This window comes from Carcharodon carcharias, chromosome 5, assembly GCF_017639515.1.
Source record: "Carcharodon carcharias isolate sCarCar2 chromosome 5, sCarCar2.pri, whole genome shotgun sequence".
In the NCBI taxonomy this organism is placed as follows: Eukaryota; Metazoa; Chordata; class Chondrichthyes; order Lamniformes; family Lamnidae; genus Carcharodon; species Carcharodon carcharias.
In genome coordinates this window covers 134,166,680-134,179,559 of record NC_054471.1, presented here as the reverse complement: position 1 = coordinate 134,179,559, position 12,880 = coordinate 134,166,680, and the positions used below count along the sequence as shown (strand labels likewise).

The 12,880-nt window shown below is 38.2% G+C and overlaps 1 protein-coding gene across 1 annotated transcript in view; it reads left to right on the top strand.

Moving 5' to 3' along the window:
• Window positions 1-12,880, top strand: part of lama4 (laminin, alpha 4) — a 216,340-nt gene that overhangs the window by 158,797 nt on the left and 44,663 nt on the right. Inside the window, exons 26-30 of the mRNA XM_041187778.1 lie at window positions 548-679; window positions 2,252-2,391; window positions 7,632-7,767; window positions 8,534-8,671; window positions 9,670-9,803. Coding sequence (XP_041043712.1) covers window positions 548-679; window positions 2,252-2,391; window positions 7,632-7,767; window positions 8,534-8,671; window positions 9,670-9,803 — 680 coding nt within the window. The remainder of the gene's footprint in view (window positions 1-547; window positions 680-2,251; window positions 2,392-7,631; window positions 7,768-8,533; window positions 8,672-9,669; window positions 9,804-12,880) is intronic.

Below are 12,880 nucleotides of genomic sequence, written 5' to 3'. Positions count from 1 at the left end.
TGCCCAACAGGAAGTGCTTTGCGCTTCCTTGGAAGGGAATCCCCATCTGTCAAAGTCCTGTCTCAGGGAGATTCATGACGGGTAAGTAAAGTCGAAAAATAGAAAAATATTACAATTATTAACATGTCCCCCTCACATGACAATGTCACACGAGATGGGACATGTTGGTAATAAACATTTAAAGTTTATTACGTTTTTAAAAAACGGACATGAAACTTCATCCCGCCAGTGGATGAAGTTTCATGAATAATCTGGAGCCCTCAATTGGCCATTGACAGCTGATTTCGCTGTCCGCCCACCTTCCTAAAAATTTAAATGGCCCGGGATGACATCGGGGATTCCTCCCAACGTCAAATCGGGTCATTTTCCCCTCGATGAGCGGGCCCCACCCCCAAATCACCAAGGAGTTTTTATTATTAAATTATTTGAATTCTTTATTAAGTACTTCTGAATGCAATTTATTTGCAATGACATTTCAAGGCATGCTTGAAGTATATTCTCATTCACTTGTTTTTAATACAAATATATCTTTCTATACTTCTCTTAGGATATGTTCTTCAGTATGGAAATGCAAAATGGTTATATACGCTTGGTTTATGATTTTGGATTCAGCAAAGGCCCTGTTGTCCTAGAGGATACTGATAAGAGGAAACGTATAAATGATGCAAAATATCATGAGGTAAATGTTACAAGGCAGGATTTGACTTCTTTGGAAACTCAAGGAATGTCTCAGGTCTAAAATGTTTCATAAATGAAAAATGAAAGTTTAGATTAACTGTTAATCATAGAATATTGTATTAAAATGCATTAGTAAGGATGGCTTGCAATTAATATTTGAATAATTCAACTTGTGATATTATCATTGATCACTTCTGTGCCTATAATGAAAGGACAACATTACCAAATGTACATTATTAAATATAACTGTGTAATTTTCATTATCAATGCACACTAGGAATTTTGTCACTTCTTGCCTGGGCCAGTGGATTGAATGGGTCCATTGGCAAATTACTTGACTGAGAAATAGACAAAAGCATTCAGTACCAAAATAATTAAATGCTGAATGACTAAATAATCCTTTTGTCTAGGCTAGTTCTCTGTATGCTTTAAAATAAAATGAGGTAATAACTTAATTAGAACAACACGCAAAGGAATTTTGCATGACCAGATAATGCTTCATAGATTTGCAACCTATTGTTCACCTGACCAATATTGTCTTCATCTATTGCCACTGATCAGCTGTAAATGTCTATTTGTGCTGACACAGATTGGCAGCTGCTTTTCCCTATTATGGCAATTACTGTATTTAAAAATACAATTTATTTCAAATGCTTTTAATAATTTTGATGTGAAAGGGTCTATATAAATGTACGTATTATTGCTTTATCTTGATTGATATTGCCCCCATGCTCGCTGGTCTACTTTGGTCCCAGTCAAGCAATGCCTTGCTTTTAGAATTCGCATTCTTGGTTTCAACTCCCTTCATGATCTATGTCTCCCTATCTCTGTAATCTCCTCCACCCCACAACCCCCCCACTGAGGTACGTGCATTCCGCTAATTCTGGCCTCTTGAATGTCTTCAATTTTAATCATTCCACCACTGGTGACCATTCCTTCAGTTACCTAGGCTCCAAGGTCTGGAATTCCCTCCCTATCTGGCCCTCTTCCTCACTTTCCTCCTTTCAGACACTCGTTTACGCATACCTTTGACTAAGCTTTTAATCATCTGACCTATCATCTCCTTATGTGGCTTGGTTTTATAATGTTCTGAGCTGTGAAGCAACTTAATTTAATTTAATAAGTTAAAGACACTATGCAAATATAAGTTACTGCTGTTGGTGATTACAAGTATGGATGAAACAGTGAATTCAATTATTAGGTATCATCGAGGAGTTTGCAAGCCACTCATTTAGGAGGAAACATGAGCTCCTTTCCAAAACTAAAGAAGGCAGTTAAAGGGAGAACTTGTTCATGTAGTTCTGCTTCAAACAGCAATACACAGACTTGGTTGATTCCCCAGGGGTAGGCAGCATTTGTGCCACCACCTGCAAAGTCCATGCAGTGTTCTTCAATGATATCAATGAGATGCTATGTGAACAAACTTTTACCCTTCAGTATTTTGTACTTCATTTCAAGTTTTATTTTATTTTTACATATGTTGGCTATTCTGAAAGCAGCCGTTGCAGTGTATGCATTTTAAACCTTCTGTTTCTGAGGAGGTCTATTAAACCAGGTTTGTATTTTCCTTCAGGTAGCATTCATTTACCATAATTATAAGAAGATGATCCTGTTGATTGACAGAATCAATGTAAAAAATGTTGAAAATGAAAAGAAGGACATGTATTTCACTGATGTCTATGTTGGTGGAGCTCCTGCTCAGGTCTTATCAAGGTTAGTTAATGTATAGTTTAAATATTATTTTTTCATCTGCTTTGCAGAATTTGATATGATGATTTAAAATAATGATTTTGCCTTACCCTGAACCTTGGTAAAGTATTCTAACGGAATTATCTAAAAAATATTTAAATAACCACACAACTAAGCAAAATATTTCAGTTATGTTAATGTTTACTCTTTTATTGAAAAATTCACATTTGAAATAGAGCAGTCAAATAAACTCCCTTTCCTTGACGTACTAGTTGAGAAATCTGCCAGGGTGTTCACCACCATGGTCTAACGCATGGTCCTTATACGCGTTGGGACTTTTGCAGTTCCATGCGCTTTAAGATTGGCCTTATCAACAAACTCGTAAGTAAGGCCCGAGCTATTTGCTCATAATGCTAGCTTGATGCTGAAATAGGGTGCATCAAAGACATCCTGCAGGATAATGGCTACCCTGATCAGATCATTTCACGCAAACTCACGAATGGGTTCAAGGCCATCACTTTTGGCACTGAATGTTGTCCAGCCTATCTTAGATTATCCTGGAAGGGCAAGGTATCTCAAAAATTTGAGCAACAGGTGAAGCTAGCTGTTTCATGCTGCTTACTATGCCGTAGCAACACGAGTGGTATTTGTCACTAATAGGATGCTGCCATCAAGCCAAAAAGACATTCTTCCTATCACACAAATGAATAATGTAGTACATGAATTTCAGTGCCAATGTGATGCTAGATATGTATGCCGTACGTCCCAAAGACTGGTAGATTGTATCAAACAGCACGTACCTTCGGCTGTTCACAACAGGCAAGGTACAGCCTGTACTCTACCAGCCCATGCTTGCAAAACTCAAAAAACAGTGTCGAACATTAGATGCAATTACGTGATTGGACAACATTTGCTAAATAATCCTCAGTGTGCTAAGAATTACATTGACAACTAATTCAGATTTCCAGCGTCTGCAGTATTTTACTTTCATTAATTTAAGATTGTCAGTTGGGCTTGCACTGTGGCATTTTTGCGTCTTTTGGAAGCTATATATATTAATGCACAGAGCCCTGTTCTTTGCAGACAGAAAAACATGTACACACATTGTGCCTGTTTCAGCTACACAAAGTAAGTGATAACCACTCACTGGTTCATTCTCCAGTGCAATGTCTTGACCAATCAGAGTCAAGCTGCCTGGTTTAAATTTCAAACAATGCTTGGCAGTTAACTGTCAGTCACCATTAACAGGTGCATTCATCATGGCAAAGCCTCTACCTATCAGAGTCCACTTGCCAACCAATCAGCATTCTCCTCTCACATAGTATAAATATATTGTTTCCCTGACATTGGTATTTTCTTGAAAATTATCATGATGAGCGCAAGACAAAAAGCTTTGACAAAAAAATCTCTTTTTTCAGCAAAAGTCAAGTTCTGTACTACCAAATGACTATTTGTTTGCTCTTCTTATTCATAATTACACGGTTAAGTCCCTGATCAAGTCTGCCTGTATAGGCATTACAAATATTATCAATGCTCAAATCATCAGGCAGGTCTAACCATACTTGAAAAAAATAGACACCCCCCATCATGCAGTACATAGGCTGAGGAGAAAGGTTTAGATTAAATATTCCATAGTATGAGTGACCCTGCAGAAAGATGAGAAGCCAGAAGGCTAGAACAAGTCAAAAGGAAGAAGAAAGGGAGACAAAAGTCAGAAGGCCCACAATCAGGGGTCTGAAAGTAGCCAACTACTTCTCTATGCTGAAATGTGAAGAATTTGATGGAAGATCGGTCTCCAGACACTGTTTCTGAAGGAAATAGAGATGGTAGGTATTATATGGACCACTTTTGTAATGTCTGATACAAGTTGACTAGTACTACTTAAAGAACCAGTAAGCACAGGAAAAGACAAATAGATAATGTGAAGGTATTGGAATACAACAAAAACTCAGATCTAGTATTCTCTGGAATATGACCTGTGCCACAAATTAAGCCAGACAGACAGAAGATAGTTTGGCAGCTGAGCATGTGGTTGGAAGAGTAGCATAGAAGAAAGCTTTACAGGTCAGCGGCACATTTTGGATGGTGCCTGGGTAGGCATATCCAAGTACCTTTGTTAGGAATTCGGAGTATGTGTAGGTGCTATACCAGAAGAATAAACTCTATCTGAACCAAACTGTTGATAATTTCCTGGCAGACAAACTTGATAGTTTTATGAATTTTAACTAATAATTTTAGTGGTGCATAATGAGATTATTGACATTAGGAGTATATTAGGAAGTGTTATAAATAATTATAATGATCAGGAAAAACAATTTTAAAATAACAAGTTCAAGAAAATCAGTATGGTGAGACATACCTTAACAGAAAAGCTAAAAAACAGGAGCAGGGAAGGATAAGATAAAAATTCCAGGAAAAATGACACTGAGGAGTATGAATAGGTCCAGTTTCGGGAGCATTAAAGAGAATAAACAGAATGAAGGAATTGGGATAAAATGTAACTTTGATAGAAGCTTGACCTCATTAATGCAGGACTGGGAGCAAAATATCCCTAGTTATAAAACACTTGCAGCTGTAAGAGTGAATCTGTTTATCAATGGTAGTGTTCGGATGGAGTATATCTGGATTGAGTTGAGAAATAACAAAAACTACTTATTTTATATAGCATCTTAAATGTAATAAAGTGTCCCAAGGTGCTTCACAGGAACGTTATCAAACAATATATGATGCCTAACCATATAACAAGATTTTAGGTCAGATGACCAAAAGCTTGGTTAAAGAGATAGGTTTTATGGAGTGTCTTAAAAAAGGAAAGTGGGCAAGAGAAGCAGAGAGGTGTAGCAAGGGTATTTCAGAGCTTGGACATAGACTACTGCAGGTGCAGCCAAAAAAGGTGGAGCAATTCAAATTTTGGGGGGCTCAAGAGACCAAAATTAGTGGGGTGCAGTTATGTTGGAGGATTTTGGGGCTGGAGAAGATTACAAAAATAGGGAAGGGCCTATAAATCACTCCCACCAGTGACCTCTTTCCTTTGCTATTTCTTATCCCCACCAAAACTGATTCTACATTTTTATCCTCTGAACCATCACTACTGTACTGATCTCATCCTTTATTAATAGAGCTACCCCATTTCCTTTTCCGTTCTTCCTGTCCTTCCAAAATGTCAAATACCATTGCATATTTATGTCCCAGCCGTGATCGATTTGCAACCACGGGCAGAATTTGGACCTTGGCGGGCAGGCTCAGCAGGGGTGGCCAGGAAGCTGACCACCACCTGTAATCAGGACCAGACTGTGATCTCAAGCTGGCGGGCCAATTAAGGCCCGCCCAGCATGTAACTCGAGTGGCAGCGCTGAACACTGCCTGTGTGGGCAGGGGGAGGAGGGTGAGAGGACCGAGTGCGAACGTCATGCATGCGCACCAGTGAGCACTGCATAATCTCCCTGAGGTACAGAGCTGCCTCAGGGAGATGAAGCATTCTTAAAAAAGAAAATTAAGAAAATAAAAATGTAATAAAACTTGTCCCTGCTCATGTGACTCTGTTATTAATAAAATTTTAACACTTTTATTTTATTATTATTTGCTTTTGGAAACCTCATCCCAGCCATGGATGAGGTTTCCAGGAAAAAATGCAAAGGCCGCTTGGCCTTTTTGCCTGGCCGCCAACCGTTAGGTTGGATGAGTGGCAAACATTTAATTTAATTAATTATTTAATGGGCTTAATAGGCCTTTTACTTGTTGGCAGGCGCGCTGCCGACTCCAGTGCTCGCCCACCAACTGAACTATTGCACAACTGTGCATTGATGTCAGCAAGCTTGGCCAACGTCAACGTGTGCCATTTCATGCTCAAGTGGGTCAGGCGCATGCCTGCCCATCAACGAAAACTTCTGCCCCATGTCTCTGCAATGACTATCACTTCATACTTGTTTAATTCTATTTGTGCTATCAATTCATCCATCTTGCTATGAATGCTGCATGCATTCAGATAAAGAGCCTTCAATTGTCTTTATACCTTTTTTTCCCTACTCTGACCTTATTTGCTGGTGCACTCCTATGTTTGTATACCCTGTCCCTTCCTGTCACACTCTGGTTACCATTGTCTGCATTGATACCCTGTACTATAGCCTTGTCCTTTCACTTTAACCTTCCAAATCTCTCCTCATGTGAACCCTTCACTCCATTATTTAGTTGCCCAAAGTCTAACCATCTGAAGCATAATCCAGGCTCATAACAGTAATATCCCTTTTGATATAGGCTGGATATTGTGTTTCTTGCATGTGTGCTCCTATTTGCTTCTCTACTCTTTCCATAGGTTGACTTGAAATTCTTTAGTAAAACAGAACTATATGTAAATTGTTAAAGATGAATTAATTTACAGACAACTAGCGAATGTAAAGAGTGATAGCTAGGGTCAAAATCCGTTAATTTCAATAAGCTTTAAATCCCTCCTCTTCAACAAGAAAATAATAAATCTTAATACATAATTGCATGTGAGTGACTAACAACTTTTTCTTGTCAGCCTTCTGATTCTAACTGGCTCTGAGCATGAGATTAAGTTTTCACTTGCTAGGATGTTCTCTGACTTAACTGTTTAACTAACCTTGATAATGGACTTTTCTCTTTTTTATGTTACCACCTATAGGAAGTTGGAAGACTGTCCTTCTGACTGATAGACGATTCAAGATTCACCAGTAGATCTGTCAGTAAAAATCAATGCCCTCCCACAGGCATCGGCTTTTGACAAACATTCCATGTTAGGTGCGAGTGAATGGGCCATAACAATGATAATGTTTATTGATATTGGATGTTTTCAGGGACCCTGGGGCAATATAGCAAATTAACTGTGCAGCCTCAAGAGAGTGTATGTCCTGCTCCTGCTCCTACATCCCATTCTCTGTCATTATGCAAGCGCATTATCAATGCCTGGCTCATTAGTGCCTAATCTCATTTTTGTCTCAGAGGCTGCTGCATATGGCTGTAAGGAGAATTCTAACCCTGTGGTAACCCATTTTAATTTAAAACACATGGCTTAAAGGTAACTCATTTTCAAATCCTTTGTTTGAATCCCAACACATGACAGATGCCCATAAATTACTGTGACAGAATTCATTATATACTGCAGGATTTTACTACAGATATTTCACTGATAACAAATTACAGTGTTGTTTCTTTTAACCAGAGATCCCAAAATATTTGTTATCGTAATCAAACATTAAAAATAATGAATTTATGATCTCAACTTCAGTTTCTGTTTTTCTGCATAGTCTAAAGTCATACATAGCTGTGGATGCTGGATTTCGGGGGTGTCTCAGGAGTTTCCAGTTCCAAAGGAGAGACTTCAATATACTAGAGGAAGAGGAGACATTAGGAGTCAGCAGTGGTTGTCCGGAGGAATCACTTGTAAGTGAATCCCTGTATGACTGATGGGGCTTGGAGCAGTATTGGGTTTCTGAATGTAACTGACATATCATAGCTTACATCAAGGACCCACCAGATAGAAAATTAACACATTCAAAAAATAAGTTGCCTTTCTTGTAATTTTCCTTGCACAATAAGTGTCAACTAATAATGGAAACTCATCTGAGTGCTACCATTTGTTGCAACCCTGTACAATTTCTACGTGGTAAGCATTTGACTTCAAATAAGCCACCTCCGGCATTTTGAGAGAAAGGAAACAAGTTTAAACAAGGCTGCGTGTGGAATTGCCACAACTGCAGAGGGCGCACTTCCTTATGCGGGCTGGTAAGAAACTTGTAACCCACTATTTAATGGCATATTCTTTATGGTTTGTTTGGTTTGTGGTACCGTATTTGATTAATCCTTGTAAATTGATCGAAAAAGCCTTTCTATTTATACTGGGTGCCAGAATTCCCCCAATTCCTAATCCTTCTCTTCTACACATGAAGAGAAATCGGAAAGCAACAGTTCTGACAACAAGCAGTCCAATTAGACCATAAGTGGAAGCCTTGATATACATTTTGCAGCAGTTCTGTTGTGGGCCACGGATTAGGGGTACAATGATCCCAGGCCATATCTGACTAAAGAAAAAACATTCAGCCAATGATCAGTTGAATAGCTGAAAGTGTTACTTTTGTCAAAAGTTTTGCTTTTGGACACAGTTGGTTCTTCTAAGTATATATTTCAATATTCTACTTCCTGCCCACAGATGTCACGCATGGCTTATTTCAATGGGGAGGGTTTCATCTCTTCCAGCGAAAAGATTACACCATTTTCAAACTTTGAAGGAGGCTTCAATTTTAGGACATTACAATCCAATGGACTGCTTTTCTATTACAATGAAGGCGTGAGTATCAGAGAGACGTCTTAAAGGGGAAGTCAAAGTAGAAGTACTTCCCATATTTTAGAGAAAATTTCTTTGTTTTTTTTTGTAGAAGTACAAATTTTATTAACTGAATGGAAAACCTTCAATCAGGGTCCATTCCTACAGTTTTGTTGATACCACAATAAGGATTGTCCTTGTGCATTCCCAATTAAACATTGGAAGGGATATTAATCACAGGATATTAGGTGAATCTTTAAATCTTTTACCTCAACTCTTCATCAAGGAATTAGTGAAAATTTTTTTCCTCCTTTAGGGTACCAGACGCTTGAATATGGCTTGTTTGAATTATCTTCCATCAATCGATTTGATTACATTAACACTTACACTGCCAACCCTCTATCGGGATACATATAAGTATGAATGTTGTAACGTCTCTTTGCCAAAGCCATTAAAGAGGAATGTACACCATAACGTTGTGAACTAGCATTTATTATCATGGCTAGGGTAATGTAATTAGTAACAAGTGAATGTTAAACTGTAAATACATGTAAAATAATGAAATAGATTTTACTAACTAACACAATTAACATCTGATGTTGCAAAGGCAGTTCAAGAATATTGCAGTAACTTAGTATCACTGACTTCTATTTATTGTAAAATGTGTTCAATTAACTGACAAAATTAATATTTGAATGTTTTCTTAGCATTAATTGGGCTATGCTTGATACTAATAAGTTGGTAATATGCAAGACAGTAGTATGATGGCACAACTTTAAGATGATTACAATAAGAATTAAGGGGAAGGTTTTAACCCCAGTCCCAAAAAGTGAAAGGAGAGCATGGTTTACATCACACCATCAACTCCCCAACTGAAACCTTTTAAGTATTTTTCATAACCATGTAACGTAAATAGTCACTGATGCTTTATTGTGAGTTATACACTTTTATGAGGTCAGGGTCACAGCTAGTGGAGTACCACCAATGCTTCCCAATGGTTATGTTTGTTAATCTCTTTTCAGCCTGATATCTTCTCCCTCTCACTGGACAATGGTACAGTCATTTTCAAAATGAAAGAAACAACAATACAATCAACAAAGAAGCAATATAATGATGGAAGGAATCATTTCATTAGAGCAACTGTCACCCCATCAGGGTAATCATCTTCTGCTTTCATGTATTTTGATACTGACTATGGATTAGTTCCAACTCAATGGCCAGAATTTTCCAGTCCCTCACGCCGCTGGGATCTTCTGGTCCCACCAATGTGAATGGAGAGCTCGCTGGCCCCAGTGCAGGTGGGGCTGGAAAATTCTGGCCAATGTCATTAACAAAGAAACTTGAGCCATCTCAAAATGTGAAACAAGCTGAGTTAGGTCTAGTATGTGAGTTTTGCTGCTCTGGACAAAGTTGTGAAGTGCTGTCCTGCACAATCAGCAATGTTATAACTGACTGCAACAGTTACATCTATGATTTCATAAAAGGAAGGAAAAGAATCAGGTAGTTAAAATCTTTCATTTTGATCATTCCTATTTTCAGAACTCTGTAGGGTTTTAACTTTAACTTGTATTCTCCTAACAGCTCACCCTATCCATAGGACATTAAGGCTGTCGGTTGTTAAAAATCATGTGCACATAGCAGTCTCAAGCCTCAGGAATGAATATTTTATTCTGAAAAAGAGTCATATTGGACTCAAAACATTTATTCTGTTTCTCTCTCCACAGATGCTGACAGACCAGCTGAGTTTTTCCAACATCTCCTGTTTTTATTTTGAATACTTTATTCTGGTTGTTTTATTCTTAAAATGCTCAAATTAATAAAAGTGTAAGCAAGGATATCCCCAGTGATGTAACTGATAAACATACTTTATAATGAGATAATGGAGGGAATTTCTTCTGTGACATTGTCCGAAATTAAATAGGATCATGGGAAAATGGATTGACCTATCATCAGTTCTTCACTCTAACTGGGATTTCTTATCCCCCACACCCCCCAATAGGATGGCATTTCCCGTTTCTTCCCCCAGCCTATCAGATGCGAATGGTGTCAAAGGCAGGAACTAGATCCTGAAAAAGTGATCTTATTGTCATCTGTGTTGCTGCCAAATTCCAGGTCCACAGATAAAAGTGGTGGTTTGCTTTGGAAAGTGGTGGAAACTGTCCTGAGCTGACCCATGGAGGGATTGGGCCATATAACCACCTTCTCTACCTTCATTCTACCCAAAAGCACTTATCTGTTGAAGGCCATAGACTTTGACAAGGCCTTTATTGGGTCTTGATTTTGAATCTCCATTTATTAGCATTCCCACAACAACACTACCAGGATCTCGATTTTTGCACTGGCAGACTTTTGCTTTGCAGCAGGAATTAATCCTGGAGACCAACAACATATATATTTTCTTAGAACGAGGATGAATATGATGGTTGGGCAGATAACAGAAATTGAAAAATGTCCTGTTCCCCAGCATTGACATTCACATTGATGAGTAAAGTAAGTCACCAAATATGTTAATAAATTACATTGTTCTGCAAACACGTAAAGACCAATGCCATTTTCATAGCACTTCAAGACACCAGTATTTGTTATTAAACACTAAAGTAATGGCATGGATCTTGCAATCAGTGGCAAAGATATGGCGCTCAATATTGTTACAACCAATCCCCGGGCGAGGTACCCCAAATTGTTATGCTCCCGGATGAGGTTGGTTAATTTAAAAAAATATCCCTTCCCTTGTGGATACCTTTTCCCAGTTCAAATGTATTTATGTTTTAGAAGGAGCTGATTTAACTAGGCATTCTTGAGTCAAAGAAAGAATAAGTTTATTTGTTACTAAAGCCCATGAAAAATAATAAAAACGCAACACATATATACACAGATCAGAAATGAGAAGTTGAGTCAAAAAATAAAAGTTAAAAAGCGGTGTACAAATCAGTCTTTGGTTTGGCCATGGGGAGTAGATGGTGAAACGTTGCGGCCGTTAAGTTGGGTGATTCAGCTTGAGCTGATTTTGGCAGTTGAGCAGTTGGTTTGGAGACATTTGGTTCTGCAAGTTAGCTGAAGTAGTTGTCCTGTTTCCTTTTTGTCTGTGTCTTTGCTAACTTGCCTCCAGCCAGAGAAGAGAGGCTTTAACCTACAAGCTGCAGGGATGCCTGGTTGTTGTTCTTCTGCTGTGACCTTCATAGCACACACTAGCACACCAGAACTAGAACATACAGATCAGGTTTGCAGCTGGTTTTTTAACCCCCATGCTTGTGTATTCCTGAAAGGGAGAAAACAAACATGTCTTTTGCCTGGAATCTGGGTTTTTTCAACTCAGATCATGTCCACATTCTGAGACATTATTCAACAAGAGATGGTTTCTGCTAGGATGTTATAATCAGTCTCCATTGTCTCCACGGGCACAGGAAATTAGTGTTCAGTCTTTTGCATTGCATTTCTCCCTTTCAAGTATTTCTGTCTGAAGTGGGCCTTGACACCTTTTTGGATGCAACATTCCAGGGTCTGCCTGGACTAGTTGGTCAAGTATAATCCACATAGGAATTTTCCAGAAAGTAGTTATTTTAAAATCTTAGCCAGCTTTTGTTTGTATGTCTTTTTTTTTAAAAAACACATCTTCCTCAAAAAGTTCAATATGCCCATAAGTAATTTGGGCTATGATCCACTGACATGACACCATTCACTGTGGAGACAACTGTCCATAGACTTTTGAGTAGCAAATTACTGTCGTTAGACCTCTGCTGCAATGCACTTCCCTCTACAGAGAATCTGTGAGTCAATCTGATTCTTCAGATTGAAGAATCCTCACAGAGGCAGATTCTAAACCAGGAAGTATAAATTAGATTTCAATCATGTATAAAAAATGAAATAACAAAAGGGGAAGAAAGTTGGGATTAGGGAAGAGAGATAAAAAAGACAAAGAAAGAGTAAAATAAAGGTTTTATTTTTAAATCAATAATCATTAAATTCTGAAGTTGTTGGCCAGTTTACTCCATAATGAAGGTAAGCTCTGATAGTCTCATTGTTATTCTCAATGCAACATCTGGACCAATATTTGTACCTTGTCCGTATAACAGAGTAAGCCATGACTCAATTAAACTAACATTTTTCTTCTTGCAAAGGAACAGATATTCCACACAACTCAATACAACCACTATGGCGGTAATATTAAGGTACATTAATGAGTTGTTCCATCTTACAATGGTTTTGTTGCACTTTTTGTAAGTAGCCCTGTGT